This window comes from Zootoca vivipara, chromosome 11 (genome assembly GCF_963506605.1).
Source record: "Zootoca vivipara chromosome 11, rZooViv1.1, whole genome shotgun sequence".
Classification (NCBI taxonomy): domain Eukaryota; kingdom Metazoa; phylum Chordata; class Lepidosauria; order Squamata; family Lacertidae; genus Zootoca; species Zootoca vivipara.
Window position 1 is genome coordinate 21,066,747 of NC_083286.1, and position 24,699 is coordinate 21,091,445.

Genomic DNA, 24,699 nt, shown 5'->3' on the forward strand with positions numbered 1-24,699 from the left:
AACATTACGAACTTTAGGGGTTTAGATTTGTGAAGATATGCTTGTCTTAAAGTGAACAATTTATGATACAGTGGTACCTCGGTTTATGAACACAATTGGTTCCGGAAGTCTGTTCATAAACCGAAGCGTTCATAAACCGAAGCAAACTTTCCCATTGAAAGTAATGGAAAGTGGATTAATCCGTTCTAGACGATGAAAAAAACCCCTAAAGCAGCAATTTAACGGAGCGCTTCCGTGGCTGCAGCCCAGTCGCGGAAGCGCTCCCCGGCCTCTGGGAGGCATTGGAACGAAGGCCCAGCCTCCCCGAAGGTATCGGACGCTCCGGTGTCTTCGGGGAGGTTTGGCCTTCGCTCCGATGCCTTCGGGGAGGCCGGGCCTTTGCTCTGGGCCTCCAGGAGCCATCGGAGCAAAGGCCCTGCCTCCCCAAAGGCATTGGACACTCAGTAGGCCTCGGGCACCTTGGTAAACCGAAAATTCGTAAACCGAGGTACCACCGTACATATCTTGCCGGTTTCCAGACCTGGCCTGAAACAAATTGACATAACACGACAAGGCATTCTCCCTTGTATTTTGAGATGCCTTACACTACAGTTTAACCACTTTGGCTCTGTAAACCAAAGTGGGGGCTAAAACATTTAAGTGTCTGCTTCTCTTGTCATTCAAAGGATTCAGAGCAATAAAAAGGCAATAGAATATCAAAATGTAAAATAAAAATAAAAAAAATAACACACTGATTTGGTCAAGCTACTTAAGCAAGCTACTTAAACATTCTCTCTCTCTCTCTCTCTCTCTCTCTCTCTCTCTGACACACACACACACACACACACACAAAACACACACACAATATATGTTACATTGAGGCTTTCTAGCAGTTTTTTGAACAGGAGTTCCCACAGCAGAGAAGACAAGTGTAAATTAAAACTTTGGCTTGTCTTGGTTGCTGGCGCTCCTCATAGTGAAATTTGCAAAGATGGCCCTGATTGCTACATCTGTTTCCTGCAAATAGTGGTAGTGGATATCACAGCACAATTTTGCAAGTTTTTTAAAAAATGTAGCTTCATTTCTCTTGATTTTGTATGTGTTTTATTTTATCACCAAATTCTCTGGTACATTCACTTAACTTCCTTCCCCTCCCCCCTTTGAGCCCCTTCTATTGGATATACTCAGAATGCAAATCCATCTTGGGCTGAAAAGGTGGAGCTGCACATTGCACAAATGCAGAAACCTCATTGACATACCAAGCTAGACTCACATGTCATGATATACTAGTAAATTTAGATATGCCTCTACTGCTACAGGCAATAAAACATCAAGGGCTAAAACAGCTAATCTCCCTTGCTGTGTGTTGTAAATCCTATGACTGGGTTTAATCTACTTTCTGCTTGAGATGTGGGTCTCTCTAGCCTTGTTATAAAGTCTTATTTCCTGGGAGGAAAGCTGCCTGAGGGCTAGAACTTAGGATACAAGAGCTTGTTTGGGGGAAGGCATTGTCTTGTAAAATGTGACAAAATGTGTACAAATTGTTATGGCGCTTCAGGAATGCAGGCAACGCAAAATAGGTTTTTATCAGTTCAGCAATCTCCTTGGTGCATCTGTGAGGAATTGTATTTATAAAACAAACATTTTGCAGCTGAATAGCTGCTAATGCAGAAAAATGGTTTTTAAGTGGAGGTGACGGGGCAGAGATTATTTTTTTTATGGGGACTATTAAAGCACTTTTTGCACATGAACGGACTTCAGAAGAATCTCATGCTCTCCTTTTTACCAATCCACATTGATAATAGTATGGAATATGATTTGTTGAACAATTTACTCAGTGTTCTTCCCAGATTAAAGCATACCTGTAGGACTCCTATGAAGGTCTGGTGTGCAGTGTTTGTGCTGTGCTGTGTCCATTCATGTTGCAACAGAGAAAAGGGTCTCACATGGAGCAATGATTTGGTATCTGAAGAAGTGTGTATGCACACGAAAGCTCATACCAATGACAAACTTAGTTGGTCTCTACGGTGCTACTGGAAGGAATTTTTTTTATTTTGCTTGGGTTATGGGGGTTGAATTAGTTTTGGAATTGGATGAAATAGCACCTCCAGACGCAACCAGGACCAGCATGATGTGATATGAGGTATGGAACGCCCTCCCATCAGATGTCAAAGAAAAAAAACAGCTACCAGATTTTTAGAAGACATCTGAAGGCAGCCCTGTTTAGGGAGGCTTTTGATGTTTAATAGATTGTTTTATTTCATTTTTCTGTTGTAAGCCGCCCAGAGTGGCTGGGGAAACCCAGCCAGATGGGCGGGGTATAAATAATAAATTATTATTATTATTATTATTATTATTATTATTATTACCCACTCTTCATTGTAACATCCCAAGGTAGATTACAACAATGTAAAAATACAAAACTTAATTCTGTTAATAGAATATACAGTCTAGGCAACCTTAATTTCAAACATGTTTTAAACAGTTATTTGGATATTCTTCCCATGAAAATTGTGCCTTCAGTGGCAGTGCCTATTCTATGCTTCAGTCCTCAAGTATAGGAACTATAAACATCTTTTAAATAATGGAAAAAATTATTTGTGCTTTCAATCAAGAAACCACAGGTTGCACAAAAATGCTGCTAGGGCCACATTCAGCTACCATTTACCGGTATCTAAAAAGGAGGGACATTGTAAGTTCACCTGCGATTTTAATGGCCTTTCTGTTAGCATGTATTTGGCTGTCCATTGAATTGTGGGTCTATGTTAGAGAAGACAATGCAGATCAAAAGCACTTCACTACAAGGCTAATTGTGTAGCTACAACATTTTCCCACTCCTGTACTGTACTTGCACTGGAATAAATTGTCTGTTTCTCTGTTGGGGTGCTTCATGCCAGAACGTAATAAGTATCTGGATATTAATTGTTTTGTGATGTGTTTTCTTAATTGTGAACTCACGCCCTAGATGTTTTGATGATGCTACTCTGTAGAGGCAGAAGAAGCCAGAATGAATTCATCCATATTTACATATTGAGAACATCTGCTAATGCTTGCCCATTAAATCTGAGCTGGATGTGGATACAATTAATATAAAATTGGCATTGCGCGAATAATTATTTATCAGTAGATTCATGGAGAAAAGGACACTGTAATATTTGAAGAAGCAACTTTTTCTCATACTAATGCCTTAGATAATTAAAACATAATTCTCTGTTTAAAAGAATTAAACAATAAAATTAAATGCTAAAATAAATTACTAAAATGTAAAACACTAGGTTTGTGAAAATTAATTGCCTCAACTTGCTTAACCCCAGCCTTGTAAGAGGCAGCCAGTATTCATTTATGGAAAAATGCTCAGGTTCAGAATTATATGGGTCTCCAGTGGGAAGCAAATAACCCCTGTTTTTATCTGTGGTCAGCCATTGGTGAGCCAGAGCTCTGTTCTCTCTTTGAGAAGCATAGGCATAAGATGCCCTGCAGGACATAACACAGTACTGTAATTATTCAAGAAAAAGAAATTGGCACAAGAACAATGATGGAGGCTAGAACAATGGAAAGCAGATGGGTTAGCAGTATATGCAAATGTTTGACAGTATGAACTTCATTTAAAAACAACGTCTTCCTGGTGTTGAACCTTTTTAGATTAAGTCATTACTCTTGATCAGCACATAGCAAAACGTTTCCAGCATTCCCAAACTCTCCAAGCAAGATTTTCTCTGGGCTGTAACCATAAATGGTTGCTTCCATCTCATTTTGTGTAGCTCTCGTACCTATGACAAAGAAATGGTTTATAATAATAATAATAATAATAATAATAATAATTTATTTATACCCCGCCCATCTGGCCAGGTTCCCCCAGCCACTCTGGGCGGCTTCCAACAAAACATTAAAATACAGAAATCCATCAAACATTAAAAGCTTCCCTAAACAGGGCTGCCTTAAGATGCCTTCAAAGGTCTGGTAATAGTTGTTCTCTTTGACCTCTGGTGGGAGGGCATTCCACATGGTGGGTGCCACTACCGAGAAGGCCCTCTGCCTGGTTCCCTGTAACTTGGCTTCTGGTAGCGAGGGAACCGCCAGAAGGCCCTCGGCGCTGGACCTCAGTGTCCGGGCAGAACGATGGGGGAGGAGACGCTCCTTCAGGTATACTGGACCGAGGCCGTTTTATCATAGGATTAAGTGCTACTGAGTCCAGCCCCTTCTCACCATTACCACTAGTGTGAGGCCAGGCTGAACAGTCTAGGTGTGCCATAAGCAGGAGGCAAGATCTGCACACTTGCTGCTGTGGCAACACGCAGTTACCACGCTTCAGATATTAATAAATATTTTATTTTATTAATAAATAAAAAAAGATGTTTGCAGAACAAATTACTCCACTCCATGCCACATGGAGGAAAAATGTTGAAGGCCACCAAGCAGTCTGTCTTGGGGGTCAGGGAAGGAGATATTCCTTCCTGCTTCCAATAACACCCCCAGCCAATTCAGTCACATGTGAAAGACTTATTTGTTTGTATTTCCTGATCTTGAAAGTCAAGCACGCAGATTTCAAGCTTGTCTAGTTGTTAGCCCCACAGTAAATTAGTAACTTTCAAGATTACCTTGATGTTTGTGCTTGGGAGATTGTGAAGAGAAATGTTTGCCGATTTGAGTTACCTCTTGCAGGTGTTCAACCTTCTCCTCCCCACCCTCAAGATTGAATGGAATCTCTGTCTATTGGTGACTTTGAATGTATGTCTGACATGTTCTTTCTGCCCCACAGATACCTGTAGTGACTTGAACTCCGAACTTCAGAGAGTGCTGACAGGACTGGAGAATGTTGTCTGTGGGAGGAAGAAGAGCAGCTGCAGTTTGTCTGTGGCAGATGTGGACAGACACATTGAGCAGCTCACCACTGCCAGCGAACACTGTGATTTAGCCATTAAGGTGTGGAAACATTAGCTGGTTGCTAATCTTTATTACGTAATTTCTGACAGAATAGAGCATAATTTCTACCTATATGGCGTCTTTCATCAGATAATCAAAGCACATGTTGTCATACAGTTCCGATAACAGTAGAGCAATAAAGCCTGTTTTACTGAAAGGATAATTAAGTCACAGAGACATCTTACCTATAAAAACGGGCTGAAAACTGGTTGTTGCCTGACATCTTATCTGCAAAGCTTTCTCTTGTCATTAAGCTAACCTGTTGTCACGTTACAGAATATCCACAAACATTTTAACTGTTGAGTGCCAATGTGTTGGCAATATCATACCAAGGAGTTATGTGCATCATAGAGGCTTTAGATTGGCCTGTAGAGTTGGAAACCAGGCCTGAGAGGTAGAGAAATTGAAGAACAAGAGAGCACAGATTCAGAAAAAAGGAAGAAAGTGAGTACAATCTGAAGGAAAGGTAGATTGAGAAGGCCAGGCAATGGTGGAAATAACAGATTCAAAAGTGAAGTTGAAAGGGCATGGGTGAGAGGTTTACATAGGGATGGGCGGAACTGGAAACAACCTAGCTATTCCTGAAGTCATTTCAGATGTTATATACTTGTCTCACTGCGTGCTTAATTGTAGGTGGTTTCAGTAGTGTAGGGCCTTCAATGCAATAGGATATGAACTACACGCTCATTGTGACAGTGGTGGCATATATTGTATTCTCTGCAATCCGACAACTATGCATGGTTTAGCTGTAACATTTGAATTCCTAGCAAAAAGGTCTGTTGTAGATAAAGTTAGAAAGAAGCCACTGTGTTTATCTTCATTGCTTGTTTCCATTGTAGAACCTATGTTTGGTTTCTTCTTTTTCATCAATCTTTGTCAGACGTGCTCTCTGTGGGAGATATCCCAATGCAGAGAAATCATTTTGCATTTGCTAAGGGGTTTTAAATGAGAAACAGGATAGGTGAAAAGACCTCTTGTTCAAATATTACTCTGTTTTCCTAGTTATTAAGGTGCTCTTATTCTAAGGTTGGTGTGTGGCTGCTTTTTTTGGTGTGTGTTTTTTTAAAAGAAAAGGCACAATGAAATATTTTCCAGTTCTGGGAGCAAGAATAACAAGTGTGTCTGAATAAATGTAATACTGCTCTTTTCTTTTTGCATAGAACATTTGAAAGGATGGCCTGTATGCAGAATCTGTTCAATGATTTTTGCATCCTATTGTGTTCATGTTAGAAGCACTGTGCTTTTACTACTATGCTGTACAGTGGTACCTTGGTGTGTTCCTTTTTTTGGATTACAACCCCCCCCCTTTTTTTATTACAACCCATTTTTTGGGGAGGCCCCATTGGCGAAAGCACACCTTGGGTTACAACCTGTTTTGGTTTACAACTGGACCTCCAGAACGGATTATGGTTGTAAACCAAAGTACCACTGTATTTTGGAAGTCGGGGATTGCAGTATCTTTCATCTTTTCCACCTCCCACGTGTGAGGTCAAGAGGGAAGGTTGCAGCCTTCCCTTTCTTGCTGTGGTTTCTCCATTGGAAACTGATAGTAAGGGGCTGGCAGTAATCCTCAATTCATCCCTGAGATGGCATACTTTAGCATTTGCTTTACTTTCACAATAAATGTGAGATGTGGCCTATAGGGAAAAAAATTACAGAAGCTAGAAGAGACACTGCAAAAATTCCTCTAAAGGGAGAGACGTCTGAGCGCATGTAGTTTGCATATAAAAGATGATTCACATAGACTCTTCTCACCTTCTGTACTTCCCTAAATTCCATAGTTCATTGGCATTTTAAGAGAGACATTGTCAGAGCTATGAAAAGTGCCCTGCTGAATTTATTTTTGTACTTTGAATTGTGCAGCATAGCTAAAGCACACTGAGAAGCAGCTTACAGTGTGCATTTAGTTTTGAGCGTTAACAGCGCTGGTAAATGTTTGACCGAAGTGAAATCTGGTAGTTTGTGTAAGTAAACATTTCCCTGCTTTGCAGACAGAAAGGGCCTTGAATCAAGATAGGTTATCTGATTGGTTATATACATTTTTTAAAATGCCCTGCTTGTTTAGGATACTATTTTTCGAATAGGCTAAGCTCCAGCTGAGTGAGCTTCCTTGTGTAGGAAAGGAGCTTCCTTGTGTAGAAAAGTTTGACTTTCCAGCTTAGCTACTTGTTCCCATCTCCTTTTTAGAAACAAGACGTCTCAAAGCCAAAGGAGGGGTAGTGGAACTTGCAAAGCACTGAAACCCTTCTTTCGACTCCGTACCTGAAGTCAGGGGTAGAACAGCTGGGTTTGGCTTATGGCAAAAATGGCTTTATGAGCTAAATGGAGAGGGCTGGAAGGCATAATTAAACCCACAGACTGAATGTACCCCTCCCTTGGTTTAGAACCTTTTAAACAGGAGCACCCCATTTACTGAATTCATTGCCTAGGAAGGCCCACCTGGACCCTAAGCTGCCCTCTTTTAGGATATATACTAATAGCAAATTCATTCTTCACATGTGGCTCCTTTATGTAGCCTTCATATTTTCCATGTGGAAGACATTAGAAAGTTTGGAGGAACCCCAAGATCTGCAGAAGTACACCCCTCCCCAAGTTTGGGGAACAAGACCTAAGACGAGGCCTGAATAATTTTAACTGTTGGAGTAGGAGGACAGAAAACCACTGGTGTGTGTGGAGTGGAGTATCTTGGAAGAGGGCAGGGCAGGAAGTTCGTCTGAGTGGAACACTGAACTGAAACAGTCTCCTTATTGGTGTCAGCCATGCTTCTGGTCAATTGGGCTTCACTAATAGTTCTCCCCCAGATGATTTCAGTGTTTAACTTGGGACATAAGGGGTAAAGTGAGTTTTCTGAGTCCAAGATGTTCAGGCATTTGTATGCTAGTACAAGAAGCTTTAACTTGGCCAACCCAGTAGTAGACAGGAAGCCAGTGTAGGTATTTCAACACTGGTGCCATTTGCTGGCAATACGGTAGTCTGTTTCCATCATCGGTCTAGCTGCAGGATTCTGCACTAGCTGAAGCTTCTGGGCTGTGCATGCAGACTTAATTTTAACTATTTTAAATGGTATTGATTTATTCTGTGTGTTTTGGTATTACGTGTTATGCTTTGTAAAAGCATTTCTGGGAAGCAAGGTAGAAGTATCGTTACTATATACATTCTTATTCCGGTCAAGTTATTTTCATCCTCTTTGGGTTTTCCTCTGTATTGTAATTCTTGTCGAAGAGGAAGAATTCAGGTGCCTTGTGCTTCTTTACTTCTCCCAAAGGGTTCTTGTTTTATTTCCTCCGTCACACTTCAAAAATGAAGTTCACCCATGCATTCAGAATGCCGAAACCTCTGTAGATGGAGGTGGACGGATTTAGTTTCAGAACTTATCTTTTATGACACGTTGCTTCGCTAGGTATTGGAAATGACGATGAAAATGTGTATATAAATTGAGTGAATGAATGAATGAATGATTAATCATCATTTAATTGTATGCCACCTTTCCACAGTTAAAAACAATGCTCAAGGCAGCTTACAACATGACAAGATTTACATAATTACAAAAGTCATAAACAATAAATAAACCACATAAAAAATACACAACCAAATGGAAAACAATTTCCACATAAATCAAAATCTAAAACTAAGAATACAGCAATTAATATCACAGTTTAAAATGACATAGGTAAAAAATAACAGCAATTAAAACAAAAAACAAAACAAAACGGAGCCCTCTCTGCCCAGCAGAAGCAGCGGTAGCAGTCCTTTATAGAGCCCATCAGGCCTGGCCCTAGACCAGGTGGTGAGTGGCATGTCTGGGGCCCTCAGGCGCTGAACAGGGGAACTGGGAAAATAATCCAGAAATAAACCTTCCTGCAAACATAATGGTAGGTTTCATTGTTTGAAACGAAGAACTAGCTAAACTAAAATGTGCTTCTTCTGTTCATTTCCACCCACATGCAGTCTAGTTCCTCCTATGAAAGAGGAACTATATGAAGTGGATTGCTGCTTTTGCGAACTAATTTTCTATTTAAAATGCTACTGTCTCTTACTTAGGCAGTGTGTTGCAGATTTCCTCAGTTCAGCACTCTTTGGTTGCAGGCTTGGGTAGTTTTCTCTCTGTTGCTCAGCTTTGACATCTTCCAGTGGAAATACAGAGTCCTTAAATTGGGACTCAGCCATGTGCAGTTGGTAGATTTAAATGGCAGTATGGCACACCTTTCAGTCTGAACGTTTATGGTGGGGCAGACTGCTCCTATCCTATCCTTCACTAACATAAGATGTAGTTGGTAGAGCATGAGACCTTAATCTCAGGGTCGTGGGTTCAAACCCCATGTTGGGCAAAATATTCCTTCATTGCAGGAGGTTGGCCAAGGTGACCCTCGTGACCCCTTCCAGCTCTACAATTCTATGATTCTAATGGCAACTAATGTGCACAGCTTTAAAAGTGGTTTAGATATAATGTATCTGTGGAGCATAAGATTAGCCATTATGATGGCAGACTGCTTCCTGTATCAGAGGCAATATGTTCCTGAATACCAGTTGCTGAAAGAAGGCGGGAGACAGGTGAAAAACCACCAGAGAGGTCACGTGACCTTCCTAGAGGGCTTTAAAAGCTCTTTCTGCACCAAGCTTTCCTGTTATGGAGATGTTTTCAACCTTGCTTACCAGCCTTTTGGAAGATTTGTGAGGGTTTTGGAAGAGCCTGCAAGGTTCTTGCGATCTCGCCCACTCAGCTTGGCAGCATCGGACAAGTAGAAATGGTCACATAGGAGAGCAGTTTTGAGGGGTCCCTCTGACTTTGTGTGCAGACCCCTTGCAAGTTTCAGGCCTTACTCTATTGCCTTCATGCCCTGTGCTTGGACTTCCCAAAGGCATTTGGGAGAAAAGGATGCTGGATTAGATGGGAATTTGGTCTGATCCAGCAGGCATCTTCTAATGTTGTCAAAGCCTCCAGTCAGTGATCTGCAACATTTTTGTTAGTGGGTTGTCATCATTCATCTGGTTAACTGCGGCTTTGGTTTTGCTCAATTAGTTCACCAAAGCAGCAGTCCACTTTGTATATCAACTGATTAAGTGGGATGCACACTCTTTCCTGTTTTTCACCTTAATTAGTGTATTTGATGCCTAATGCACTCTATAAATGCCACAGGTTTGCAGTTGCTTCCATTAATATAACAAGATGTAAACAAAAATGACCATTTTTTTAATTGCTCCATTTCCCCCCCCAAAACAATGCTGGCATTTGCTAATTAAAATGGCTTCTGTAAAATGGAAAAGAGCAAACTGAAATGTGTCCATTAGTGTGAATAATATGTTTAGTGTTTCATGTAATGAATTAAATTGTTCCTTTAAAATATTCTGCAGACAGTCGAGGAGATTGAAGGTGTGCTCGGGAGGGACCTGTATCCCAACCTGGCTGAAGAGAGGTCTCGCTGGGAGAAGGAGCTTGCGGGCTTGAGGGAAGAGAACGAGAGCCTTACGGCAATGCTGTGCAGCAAGGAGGAGGAGCTAAACAGGACGAAGGCCACCATGAATGCCATCCGGGAGGAACGAGACAGATTGCGCAGAAGGGTGAGGCCAATAACCACTTATGTGCCACACTCTACTATAGATATGTTGAGAATATTTTGTCAGAATATATACAGTGGTACCTCTACTTACAAATAACTCTACTTACGAATTTTTCTACTTACAAATGGAGCTCCGTCCGCCATCTTGGATGCGGTTTAGATAGGATCTTTTCTATTTACGAATTTTTAGATAGGGTTGCTTCAACTTACGAATTTTTTCTCCCAATGCATTCCTATGGGATTTGACTTACAGTTTTTTTCGACTTACAAATGTGTGTTCGGGATGCATTAAATTCGTAAGTAGAGGTACCACTGTAAGGAGTTGCAAGCAGGCAGGATCCTCGCTTCCAGGTTCCATTTCTCAAGGCATTTACTGTTTTGCTTCCTCATCTGCCGTGTAGTTCTAATGGATTCTTTCTTCAACCTCTTGAGTTTCTTCAGTGGCCCAGCCTCATCTGCTCAGCACATTATCATATACACAGTGTCCCCCAGTTTGCGTGTGACCGACTCATGCATGACCACATGGTTGTCATTGGGTTTTTTGATAGTATTTTTGGACTGCATTGGGGAGAGCAACAGAAAGGGGTTCAGAGGCTTTTGGGGAGTGCTGCCCACTTAGGCGCTTTTTGCCTAGGCACACGGCAGCCCAGAACATAACCCCCACTTCTTGGCCAAAGTGTTTAAAGCAGCCCTCTCTTACTCTCCTTCAAAATTGTGTACAATTTTTTTTGCTGTGAATCGTAAGTCCTATTTGAAAGAGTTTTAATTCAGTTTTAATTCAGAAATTAAATTTTGAAATTTTCTGTTTATACTTTGGATCCAGCCAAAATTTGGTTTTCAAGGTAGTAAAGATGATATATTGTCCTAAACTGGCCTGTCCAGAAAGGAGATACATGAAGAAATCATCAGTTTCCATCTAATGGCCTTTTGTGCCAGCTGGTGAGAGAGTTAAGGTTCATTACCCAGAGGAAGAGTACACAAGTGTTTTTCTGAGGTTCAGGTGTTTAATTCCTCTACTGTTTACTCCCATCTCCATTCCTTTCTTCCTTGGATGCTTATTAGAGCTATTTCTTCTACCCTGTTCTCCAATAGCTGATCTTAATTAGATAAATTAGCCTGGTTATATAGACCTGTCTTCTTACTGACACACAGTTGACACATGATTGACAGACTGCTGGGTATTCTAACCACGGTGTTGCTGAAAATTAATCACCAGACCAGCAGACTGTCACAGTCAGAAAGCAGAAAGGTGAGAAATGTGGATGTAGAAGTTAAATTTCCGGAAGGGTAGTTGTGCAAAAACAGCAACGCGTGTAGGTGCACCTTAAAAGCTAACAAATTTATTACGGTATAAGGTTTCATGGACCACATTCCACTTAATCAGATACTAAGCTAGCTGAGTAACTGTTTCTTTTTGTGACTTATGTTTTCAAAATGTTCATGTCTTTTTTGGAAACACACGCAGGCCTAATAAGAAAGGATTATGATGTTGAAAGGAATGCAAGTTAGTTTATAGCTGTGGATATCTTTAGAGAACTGTGGGTAACCTAAAGGAATAATCTTTTTCTACAAAACTACAGTACTAAATGTTTGGGAGCTTTGAACTCCTTTTTTTTTGCAGCTAGTCATTGTAGCTCAGGGCAACTTTTGATCCCAAGTGAGCCACACACTGAATTAAATCTCCATATTGTAAATTAAAGTGTTTGCAATATATTCAATAAAATTTAATATACACAGTTAATATAGCTAATTAAATATATATTTAATTAGCTATATTAACTGTGTATAACAAATTACACAATTAACCTATTTTATATTTTTAATTATTAAACAAATTTAATACACAAACAGATGTACAGTGGTACCTCTACTTACAAATAACTCTACTTACGAACAGAGCTCCGTCCACCATCTTGGATGCGGTTTAGATAGGATTTTTTCTACTTACGAATTTTTTCTCCCAATGCATTCCTATGGGATTCGACTTACAATTTTTTTCGACTTACGAATGTGTGTTCGGAACGCATTAAATTCGTAAGTAGAGATACCATTGTATATGCTTTCATTAACAATGCACAAAAATATTCTTTTAAGGCTTTAAGGTTTTTTTTTCTTTAATGTTGCCAAGGGCTGCCAAAATAGGACTAAGACAATTCGTCCTATTTTGGCAGCCCTTCGCAACATTAAAGAAAAAGCACCTTGAAGAGAGAAGCTGATATAAAGTCCTGATGCTGGATAGGAGGAGGGAATTTGCTTCCCCAACCCATTGCTGGGGTGGCAGGGCATTTCACCTCAGGTGCTGAAATGCCTTGGGCTTCCCCTGAACACATATCCACAGCTTAGACAGGGGCTGCTGTGCCCATGGCAACCGAGCTGTGCCTGCCTGCCTGCCACGCAGCAGCGCCTGTGGCAGCCGCGCTGCGCCCACCCACCGTGCTGGGAAACGGGGGGGGAGGCGCCGGAGGGATCCGTCGCACCACGGCGCCAGGGGCGCTTAAGACAGCCCTGTATGTGGGGCCTGGGTTTTTAGCGCTTTTAGCGCTTTGAATTGGCTCTGGAGACCGACTGGAAACCAGAGCAGCTGTTTATACGAGATCTGGAAGATTCCATATACGTAATGTTTATCATTGATAAACTTGTCCCTATGGGTGTGTCCAATCCCCACAATTTGTGTCAATGAATGGCTTAAAATAAAATGTTGGCCCTACTGTGCTTTTGTTCTTTTCCCCACCCCACATCTGTTAACCTCTCTCTAAGAGAGATGAGCAGTGTCACAGTATGGTAGGATCTTCTTGGGGATGCAAAAGAAACTGCTTTGTAACCAAAGAGCAGTACCTTCTTCCCTTCCGTGTTGAACATTAAAATATGAAGGGACCATTCCAGATCAGTAATCACAGAATTGATCATTACTTCTACCTTTATCCTTCTTTTGGGTTATTGGAAAATAGTGAAGTCTTGTGCTGTAAAATGTATGCTAATTTGGTGAACAGTGGGTTTATTTCCCCTGAGAGGAGTCTGTTTATTACAGATGTCCATGTCAGCCACACTATGTAATGGTGAGCACTGGGGAGTTTATCTGCATCTGTAATGCAGTCAATAGCTGCCACACAAATAAATGTTTTCTTTGACCTACTAAATATTTTATATATGCATCCGTGAACCAAGAGTCACTTTATATTATTTCCCCAGAGGGTGAGGAAAGGAGCCCTTGCAAAAAATAATAATAGTTTTTTTGTTTGTTTTACACACACTAAATTGGGTAGATAAAAGTAGTTGGAGCCGAGCAAATCAATAGGGCTGTTGCTTTAGCCCAGTGTCTGTAATCAAACAAAGTGCTCTCAATGGGGTTTCGGAGGCTTGTTAGAGGTTTAATTAAATTAGATATTTAATGCATTCGGTTAACAGATTGTGCTGCTTTGCAATGCAATAACTATGGATTTTTATCCCTCACAGGTCATTAGTAAATGAGGTAATTACTTACTTCTGTAGGGTGTCCATAATGTAGTTTTACCTCTGTGCAAAATAGCCATAGATGAAGAGAGCACCCTGAATACTGGAGTTGTTTGTGACCTGTAGAAGCAGCTTCTACCCAAATACGCATCTTTGTTTTGGGGCAAACACGTGGACTGCTTATTTCCAGGAAAGCAATAACATGTAAAATGTTATGTGGCAACTCTGTCTGCAGGGAGATCTAGGGGAGCAAGCTAGCTGAATGGCAATATTGCCTGGCCAAAGTCTAGAAATGTTCTGCTCTCCTTGCACTTCAGTCTGCCATGTCGGGTGTGCATGTGTGTTTGTTTAAATGCACACCACCCAGTGATTGGTCCTCTTTCTCTACTTTGGAATGACCTTAGATAAATAATCTTGAAAATTCATGTAAACCAAAGAAGAGTCATACTGAAAGCATACAGACCAATATAATGGTTGATTATAACTCAGTTAAACACCAGTAGGAGGCAAAGTATTTGTTTTATCAAGGAAAATTAAATCTCTTAGTTCTTCATGGGAAACCTCTAAAAATTATTTAAACAGAGCTGAATAAGTGAAATTATAGACTGGTTCTTTTTCCTTTGAGCTTCTTGCCAGGAGGAAGAAAACGCTTGCACTAGCTTAAGAGCCTAAAGTGGTTCCGTCTTAGTTGTAAGTTGGACTATTTTCCTTAACAAGAGTCATTTTGACAGTTAGATAGTAAGGTAAAGGTAAAAGGTAAAGGACCCCTGGACGGTTAAGTCCACAGAACACTGTGACGGAAACCAGAGCACACAGAAACGCCATTTACCTTCCCACCACAGCTTTACCTATTTATCTACTTGCAATGGTTTGCTTTCGAACTGCTAGGTTGGCAGAAGCAATAATAATAATAATAATAATAATAATAATAATAATAATAATAATTTATTTATACCCTGCCCATCTGGCTGGGCTTCCCCAGCCACTCTGTGTGGCTTCCAACAGAAAAAATAAAATAAAATAATCAATTAAACATTGAAAGTCTCCCTAAACAGGGCTGCCTTCAGATGTCTTCTAAAAATCTGGTAGCTGTTTTTCTCTTTGACATCTGATGGGAGGGTGTTCCACAGGGCGGGCGCCACTACTGAGAAGGCCCTCTGCCTGGTTCCCTGCAACTTGGCTTCTCGCAATGAGGGAACCACCAGAAGGCCCTTGGTACTGGACCTCAGTGTCTGGGAAGAACAATGGGGGCTTCAGGTATACTGGACCGAAGCCATTTAGGGCTTTAAAGGTCAGCACCAACACTTTGAATTTTGCTCGGAAACGTACTGGGAGCCAATGTATAATATTGTATAATATTATGTATAATATAATATAATATGTATAATATAGCCACAGAATAGATAAATAAGACTAAATAGCTAATGTGTCTCACGTATAAAAGGTCTCTGAATGCTTTCTTAAATAATACGTTAGTTCCTAAAAGTTAGCTCTGACATGACAAATCTCCTTAGGAAGCCTTGTTGTTGTTGTTGTTTAGTCGTTTAGTCGTGTCCGACTCTTCATGACCCCATGGACCAGAGCACGCCAGGCACTCCTGTCTTCCACTGCCTCCCGCAGCTTGGTCAAACTCATGTTCGTAGTTTCGAGAACACTGTCCAACCATCTCGTCCTCTGTTGTTCCCTTCTCCTTGGTCTTTCCCAACACCAGGGACTTTTCCAGGGAGTCTTCTCTTCTCATGAGATGGCCAAAGTATTGGAGCCTCAGCTTCAGGATCTGTCCTTCCAGTGAGCACTCAGGGCTGATTTCCTTCAGAATGGATAGATTTGATCTTCTAGCAGTCCATGGGACTCTCAAGAGTCTCCTCCAGCACCATAATTCAAAAGCATCAATTCTTCGGCGATCAGCTTTCTTTATGATCCAGCTCTCACTTCCATACATCACTACTGGGAAAGCCATAGCTTTAACTATACAGACCTTTGTTGGCAAGGTGATGTCTCTGCTTTTTAAGATGCTGTCTAGGTTTGTCATTGCTTTTCTCCCAAGAAGCAGGTGTCTTTGAAAATGTTTCATTTTCACCTTTATTGTAAAACTGTGTGTAAAAGACATTACACTACTGACTTGCTCAGAATTCAAGCCTGACCACTTTCTGGAAGTTTTAAGACCTGGTTATGTGGGCTGCTTTTGGGGGGCTCTGAGTTAAGCTGGCAAAGAATGGTTGGGGGAGAACTTTTCCTAGTGAATTCATGTTCCTAGTTTAATTTTATTTGCTTTGTGTGCGTAACTTTGTTACCTCTAGAAATGCATACAGTATAAGCAATTGGCAAATGGATTCTATTTCTAAGTGGCATTCTAATTGTAAATCATAGAGGCAAAGCACATCAAATATCAAATGCACAACAAAATAAACCAGCCTTAGTTTTTAAACTGGCCATTAAAACTTTTTTAGGCTTATAATGCATTGGTGGTTACCGAATGTGGAGATCGCCCAAGCCGGATGTGAGGGACAGGGGATATCGCGAAGTCCCTCCCCTCCTGAGTTCAAGCCAATCCCCGAGCACAGGGGGAAGCAGAGAGAGTTCCGATTCCAGTGGGGAAGCAGGAAGTCGTGTCCGAGGCTCAGGCAAGGTAGAGGAGCCAGGGTCCCAGGTGGGACAGGAAGGGGCGAATAAGGGCGGGAGACCCATCCCCCCAACTCCGGAATTACGCAGAAAGAGGAGGGGAAAGAGGATGGGTCTGCCAAAGCTTTTGTGTTGGAGAAAGACGCGCCAAAAGCCATTAGGAGGTTCTGAAACCGACTGACCACATCACTCCGTGTAAATAGCAATGACTTAAGCACTGTAAATACGCAGCACCAATAAAAGAATAAAATGCAGAGCTGCGTAGCGTCGTTACTCTGAAGTAGTCCGCTCCGGCCACTGTGACACCTAATAAACCACAACCAAAGCCAACACAAAAATGTCTGAAAGCAGGACAGGGAGCCAGAGGATGGTCAGATGTGATAGGGCATGAGAACAGTGCTTAAAAAAAAAACACTGTAGAAAGAAAGAAGGAAACAGGAGGAGGAGAACCACTTATGGTGGTTATGTTGTTTGCTATGAGAAGGCTGAAGTGCGCAATATTTGCAAGCCACTCATAATTCCTAGGAGGCTGTGTTGAAATCTAGCCTCTCTGAGGAGGGATTAAAAACATGTGTCTATATACAGAGTCATACTGAATTCTAAAGTAAAATTGACCAGAAATGTAGCAAGAGGAATGTGCAAAGTAAACAATAGTAGGTAACTTTTTCCGCCTTCTGAACATTGTCACGGCTCGTTTTGGAACTACAGGTCCTCCTCATGCCGAGCATAACTGAGGCATTATAAACTGAGAATGAGACAGGCTCAAGTGACTCTGGCCTAGTATAATTGTAATAGAACACGAGAGCTATATTCTTCCAGGCAGCTCATCCATGAAGCGTGTATCCCATGTGAATAAATCAATCCTGGGAAGTGTATTGACTTTGAATTAGAGAGCGCTACTTTCATTTCTTAAGATACACCGAAGGTATCATAGCCGTTCAGTAATACTATAATAATAATGTGGGTCAAGAAACCTTAAAATTAGTGTTCAGATCCTGACTGTCACTTTATTAAAAAGTGGAGTGAGAACTAGCAGTAACTGCATTTCTCTTTAATTAAGATACAACCCAAGAGGCTTAGATTTCTCGGCTAATTTTTATGTGGCAATTACAGCTATTGCTAGCTTATTACTGAAATTGCTGATTAAAAATTACTTTAGTAAGCGTAGCTAACAATTTCATTAGAAGTCAACTTTAAGAGTTCTAGTCAAGTTTGTGTCTTCTACATATTTCCTTGCAAACTGTAGAATACCGGATGTTTAGCGTATAGTTTTTCAACTGCATAAACACTTTAAAATCATATGAATTTAAGAGTCATATTTTACATTATATTTAGATACAATTTACCATGTTATACTTTTGGATCACCTTGGGGGAATGCAAATGTTGGAGCACAGCATTTCAGTGGTGGACACTCCTTCATTGGAGATTTTTAAGCAGAGGTTGGATGACCATCTGTCCTGGACGCTGTAGTTGAGATTCCTGCATTGCATGCGATTGCCATTTTTTGCCCAGGGAGATGGTTTTTATTATGATTCCCTTTTTAGTCTGTAATTAAATAGCATTAAAAAAAAGACAACAAACCTGTGAGGGACAGAAGCTATAGGCAGCCGCCTCCCATCTTAACCACAAGTTCATGGCCAAGCGCAAGTGGGAGCGGGGAGGGGGATGTCTCTAGCGAGGAATCAGGAAGTAGGAGCCAGGGCTCAGGCAAGGTAGCCGAGCCAAGGCGTCGCTTGGGAACGGAAGGGGGAAGCAGGGAAACAGCGGGAAGAAGACCAATCCCAGCGACCCCGGAATTACGCAGGAAACGTCGTGGGCGGAGATTCAGTATCCCCAGGCTTCTTTGCTGGAGGAAAACGCGGGAATCTCCATTCGGAGGTTCTGCACCCGACTGACAACATGTACATAGCACTGTTTCAGCACTGTAAATAGACTGCACTAAATAAAAGGATAAAAATGCAGAGCTGTGAGGAGTCGTTACTCTAGAGTAGCCACCAGCGCCACTGTGACAAAACCATTAATGCATCCTGCCGTAGTCTTAGATGGAAGGACCTATTTCAGCGCTATGCTCGCCGAGGCAATGCTAAGTATAGTACAAAACAAACCGTAGCTACTTCCTGCTGACCCAGATGACAACGCCTTCTTATGCCGCTGGAATATGCTTGGTTGGGCTTTGGTGAATCTCATTGGAGAAAGAATTCCTTGGCGGCAACCATAGGCAGCAGTGTGGAGTGTTTCTCTGTGCTTAGCCTGGTGAACAGTTAAGAATGACCTGCAAGTCTTCTCAGGCCTGAGCACTTGCTTGGCAAACCTCATGTTGTCACCAGCAGGAGCACACAGGTTTGACAGTTGGGTGGGGTGTGTGTGTGCACATGGGTTTCCTGATGGTATGAACCAATGGTTCCCTACATAGCCTGTATGCACAGCTGCTGCAAATTGTGCAATCGTGGAAGCCCCATGCAAGGGTTCCATGTGGAAGTCCCAATTCATTTAATCAGTTCCTTCACATGATACCTACGAGGAATCATGTAGGTGTTAAAAGGTAAAGGGACCCCTGACCATCAGGTCAAGTCGTGACCGACTCTGGGGTTGCGCGCTCATCTCGCATTATTGGCCGAGGGAGCCGGCGTATAGCTTCCAGGTCATGTGGCCAGCATGACAAAGCCGCTTCTGGCAAACCAGAGCAGCACATGGAAACGCCGTCTACCTTCCCGCTGTAGCGGTTCCTATTTATCTACTTGCATTTTGACATGCTTTCGAACTGCTAGGTTGGCAGGAGCTGGGACCAAGCAACGGGAGCTCACCCCGTCACGGGGATTCGAACCGCTGACCTTCTGATTAGCAAGCCCTAGGCTCAGTGGTTTAACCACAGCGCCACCTGGGTCCCCATGTAGGTGTTACCAATACTCTGAAATGGGCCTAAGCCATCTCCAGGGTTGCTATGAATAAGACATACCCTCCTTAGAGGTGTGCATGTGGCAGGTTGCTAATGCCAGGCTAAGTAAGAATCCTGTGTTTGTAGCTGTCTAGTCTTAAGATCTCCCATTTTTCTTTATTCTGTTCTTTTGCAAGCCCATAAACAGGGTAATCTCTTTACCATGTCCTCCTTTTGTCCGCAAACATTTTTCTTCCCAAATTCTTTTTTAGATTTGATGGATTATTAGATCTCCAAAACACTCCCTCCATTCATTCCCCAAGTTACCTTTTCTTGGCACAGAAAATGTGAACTGCCTTTAAAAAAAAAAGTTCTTAGCAGCAACATAAATTTATGCGGAGAGAAATCATTTCTCTTTTCTCCAGCCCTGCAGCCAGACTTGTACTCTGCTTTCCTCCTCTTGCTTCCTCCCTGTAGGCTTTTTATCCCTCCCTTGCAATGACATTCCTCTTTTAATTGTGCCATGTTCCCTCCTCTGCCCTCCTTTAACCTACATGGCTCCTCTGCTATGTTACTTGAAGATATAATTCAGCCTTCCTTCGCAGTTGTTTTTTTCCAGTCTTGAATTTCTGAACTGAAGAAACCGCTTGCAAATGGTTTTAAGAAATGGTGCGCTAAACCAGTGGGTTCCCCACCACCACCTACAAGTGGACCTTACCCACCCCCTCAAATCTCCTGTCTGCATAGTTCAGAGCTGTACTGTTGACCATGGATGTTTCACCTTGTTTCCCACCACTACTTGTTATTGCTATGTTCCACTCTTTTATTTAATTTATCAGAACGTATACTCACTTTTCTGAGCCAGCAAGCTACTTCCTGAACCACCACTGACTTGCCTTATGTATATGATCTGCTGTCGTTTCATTTCTTCTATTTCAGGGGTGGCCAACTCCCAAGAGATTGCGATCTACTCACAGAGTTAAAAACTGGCAGTGATCTACCCCCTTTTGGGGGGTTCGGGTCAAAGTTGTTGAGTTTTTTTCAGGGGGGAGGTAAAATGTTAAGCTTTTTTAAGGGGAGCCACAGTTGTTCAGCTTCTTTGGGGGGAGCCAATGATCTACCAGTGATCTACCGCAGACGTCCAGTGATCTACTACCGTGTTTCCCCCTTTTTAAGCCATAGTCATAAAGTAAGCCATGGCAGGATTTTTAAGATTTTAAAAATATAAGACATACCCCGAAAATAAGACATGCAGGCGCCCAGCAGGGAAGGTGGGAACGGGGCCCGAGGACGCCTCTGGCCAAAAGTTATGGGGGGGGGGGTGTCGGGAAGTTCCATTTGGTGGGGGGGGAGTTGGAGGGAGGGAGAGACACCGCTGACTGGGCTCGTTGCCTCTTTTTTCTTTTCACATTGTTTGTTCCTATAAAATGCCCGCAAGCCGGCTAAACAGGAAAGAAAGGGGAGAGGACTCACGCGTTTTCCCTCCCCGCCGGCACCTTTTTCCTCTTCCTCCCCCCACCCCCAAAGCTTCCTCGATCCGGTGCTGGGCGCCGACCCGGCAGGCCGCTTCCTTGATCCGGCGGCCTGCCGGGTCGGCGCTGATCAGTGCTGCGCGGAGCACTGGATTGAGGAGCCGGTCTGCAGAGTCAGCGCCCAGCAACGCCGTGCTGGATTGAGGAGGCGATGCTCTGTGCAGCGCTGCTGGCCGCTGACTCTGCAGACCGGCTCCTCGATAAGCGCCGACCCGATCTGAGGAAGCCCCGCTGCTGCCGCCAGTCCCCGAGCTGCGCTTCGGCTCGGGGGACTGGCGGGGAAGGCAGGCAGGCGGCAAGCAGCGCCCGCTGAGTTTCGGCTCCGGGACTGTTGTTGCCTGCCTGCCTGCCTGCCTTCCCCAAGGAAGCCCCGCTGCTGCCGCCAGTACCCCGAGCTGCGCTTCGGCTCAGGGGACTGGCGCGCGCCTGACATCACCGAGGTCGGAATCCGCTCCCCGCGTGCCTTCTCCCGGGGAGCCTCGGTGCGGCGCTTCGCAGGCGGCCCCCGCGGTAAGTCTGCAGCTACGGCGGGGACCTGACCTGGCAGCAGAGGTAGCGGAGGCGACCCTCCCGGGCGGAGCACCTGAGCCAGCAGCCGGGCCTCTGCCTGGCCCGGCTGAGGAGGCCTGCCACCCCGCAGCCCAGAACTGGCGGCTGCTGCAGCGCAGAGCGCTCGGAGAGCCCAGCAGCACCACGGAAGCAGAGAGCCTGCGAGGAGGGAGGAGGAGGAGTAAGAGGAGGAGGAGGACTCCTCTGTGCTGCTTGGCGGTGGCACTTTAGCAGCATGGTCATGGACACCCTTCCTGGCAGGGTGGCTGCGGCCCCTCAGCACAAGCCGAGACCCAGCGCCGACGGGGTGCCCCCTCCTTAGCCCAGCCTGCTCCATCTGAACGCGGGGAGGGAAGGAAGGCATGGGCGTATGTGTATGTGCGCGCACACGGTCTAGCCCGCCACAGATTCTGAGGGACAGTGAACCGGCCCCCCACATTAAAAGTTTGCTGACCCCTGTCCTGGACAGTGTTGCATGCTCTCCACCTGCTCTGGCTTCCCATATATTACCAAGCTAAGTTCAAGTTCTTTTGTAGATACACAAAGACCAGAACAGCTGTAAGGTACTGTAATAAAAACAGTAAGATTAATTAAAAAAAGACATCCCCTGAATATAAGACACCGTGTGTGTTTTTGAGGAAAAAAAGTTATAAGACGGTGTCTTAAAAAAGGGGAAACACGGTAGTAGATAACGATCTACCTGTTGGACATGCCTGTTCTATTTCATCTTTCTTGACTTTTGGCTTAGAGTTGCGTGTGAACAAGGTGACAGTCAGGCTCCTGCTGACATAGATAGAAAGTTTGCTGCTGGCTTAGCCTCACAGAGGTGACACAGCCTCCAGAGCCTCAGGGGAGGTGTTCTTTGTGCTCCTTAGGGAGATCCGCTTGCCTTCTTCAGCTCCAATCACTTTCATTTTCTCGCCAACACATTGGGCCAGCTGCAGTGGCTTTTGCTGCTTTAAGCTTCCTCTCTTCCTCCTCCCTCTCCCAGCCCTGGTGATGAACAACAGTACTCCCAGTAGGTAAAGGTAAAGGTAAGGGAGGTCTAAATGGTCTAAAACCACTGAGTCTCTTGGGCTTGCCAATCAGAAGATCTGCGGTTCAAATCCCCACAACGGGGTGAGCTCCCGTTGCTCTGTCCCAGCTCCTACCAATCTAGCAGTTCGAAAGCACACCAGCGCAAGTAAATGAATAGGTACCACTGTGGCGAGAAGATAAACGGCTTTTCCGTGCGCTCTGGTTTCCGTCACAGTGTTCCATTGTGCCGGAAGCGGTTTAGTCATGCTGGCCACATGACCCGGAAAGCTGTTTGTGGACAAACGCCGGCTCCCTCGGCCTGAAAGCGAGATGAGCGCCACAACCCCATAGTTGCCTTTCACTGGACTTAACCGTCCAGGGGTCCTTTACCTTACTCCCAGTACTATGGGTGGAATTCAGCATCATGCTATGTATGAAAGATGTTCTGTCTGTGCAAGCATTGCAACCAAGGGTACCAACTGGAATAAAATACTGGGGGTGCCCATGTAACGCCCTCCCTGCATAACTGCTCACTAAACATGGCACATGCATGCCATTTGAATAGCAATCCCCATTGACTTGGGAGGGGCCTGGCCCCTTCAAATAATTTATTGTGGCAGCAAAAAGACCTTGGCCCCCTAAAAGCTGGCTCCTATGGTTGCATGTTTCCAGGTGGAGTGATCCTCCTCTCCTCGCCCCTATATTCTGAGAGTTATCATAGCCCCTGCAGAGCCCATTTGGGGGGCACAGGAGGGGGTGGGGGAAAACCCTGTTTCACAAGTGGAAGTCTTTGTGCAGGGGCTTCCAGTGACGGGGTTCGTTAAGCGGATCCCACCCTATCCTGTAGTTTTATTATTTGCTTAGAGTACAATTTTTAAAGTTTCTTGAAAAAGGATTTTCCACCCTAAATGTGGTTTGAATATTACTCATATATTTTTCTTTCCATTATAAATGTTGTTTTATGGTGTATAATTATGGCTAGCAGTCACTGCTTGATAAGTTGTTAGTGGCTTTTAACTTAGCATTGAAATTTTAACAAGCTTCCCTTCCCCACTCCGGCCACCCCAAATATATCCAGATTCCCACATGTGTGTGTGTGCATGTACTAATGAATATCAGAATATTGAGGATTTCAGTGGCGATTGTTGGCACGATTTACAATGAGTTTCCCTTTCATTCCATTATGGAGATGACAGCTGTTATGAAACCTTCATAGCAAGGAGATAGAAATTTTCCTGAGTTTTCTGTGAAAGTGATTTATAAATTATTGAAAATAGGGGAAATTGCATATATCTTTAGTGTTTTGATTGTTAGAAGAACAAAACGATAAAAGCATCTGTGTGTTTCTTGATAAAAACATGCTTGGCATTGTTTACTTTTTTGTTTTGTTTTTCATACGGTAGAAAAAGTAACCAAGTAGGCTCTGATCCAGTCTTGTGCCATGACATATATGAGAAAAGGGTTTACTGCTCATAATTTCAATTTCTCCCTGGAAGTGCTATTTGCACTAGTCTTACTAACTAGTGATTTAATTCGTGATTTAAATCAATTTGATTTAAATCAAATCCACCCTGCTTCACATGACATTTTCCTGCCACAAATCATGTGCCCCAATATGTTATTTCCCTTGAAGGTGTTGCTTTACTGCAAACAGCAGCTCTGGGTGGGAATTGAAACCAGGAGGAATAATTTTGGGTTAAGCCCCCTGAGTCGGAGTCTTTGAAGCTGGAAGGAAGGAAGGAAGGAAGGAAGGAAGGAAGGAATAGTGTTAAGCATGCTTTTTAAATATGGGTACTTAGTGTAACACATAGCTCAAATATGTACTTTTCAGAGTACAGTAGAGCTTATAAGTATCCTGTCCTTGATGAGCTGCCAGGTTATGTATACAGTGGTGCCTCGCTAGACAAATTTAATTTGTTCCGACGGTCAATTCGTCCTACGAAAAATTCGTCTTGCAAGGCACTGTTTCCCATACAAATGCATTAAAAGTTAATTAATGTGTTCCTATGGGCTCTGGGGGACTGGCGGCAGTGGCAGCGCTTGGTTGCTTGGCTCACGGAAGGCAGGCAAGCAGACAGGCGGCAACAGCCCCTGCCTGTCCTTGCCGCCTGCCTGCCCCGGAGTCTCCGAACCCCGGGATCTGTCCTTGCTGTCGGTGGCAGGGGGAGAGGAACGAAGGAGGAGAAAGGGCA

General features: G+C 43.4%; 1 protein-coding gene across 4 annotated transcripts in view; it reads left to right on the forward strand.

Moving 5' to 3' along the window:
- The window catches only part of MCC (MCC regulator of WNT signaling pathway), a 202,635-nt gene that overhangs the window by 143,667 nt on the left and 34,269 nt on the right, over positions 1–24,699 (forward strand). For all 4 annotated transcript variants that reach the window (XM_035099855.2, XM_035099856.2, XM_035099857.2 and 1 more), the window contains 2 exons: positions 4,739–4,902; positions 10,255–10,461. In XM_035099855.2, the coding sequence (XP_034955746.1) occupies positions 4,739–4,902; positions 10,255–10,461 (371 nt within the window). The remainder of the gene's footprint in view (positions 1–4,738; positions 4,903–10,254; positions 10,462–24,699) is intronic.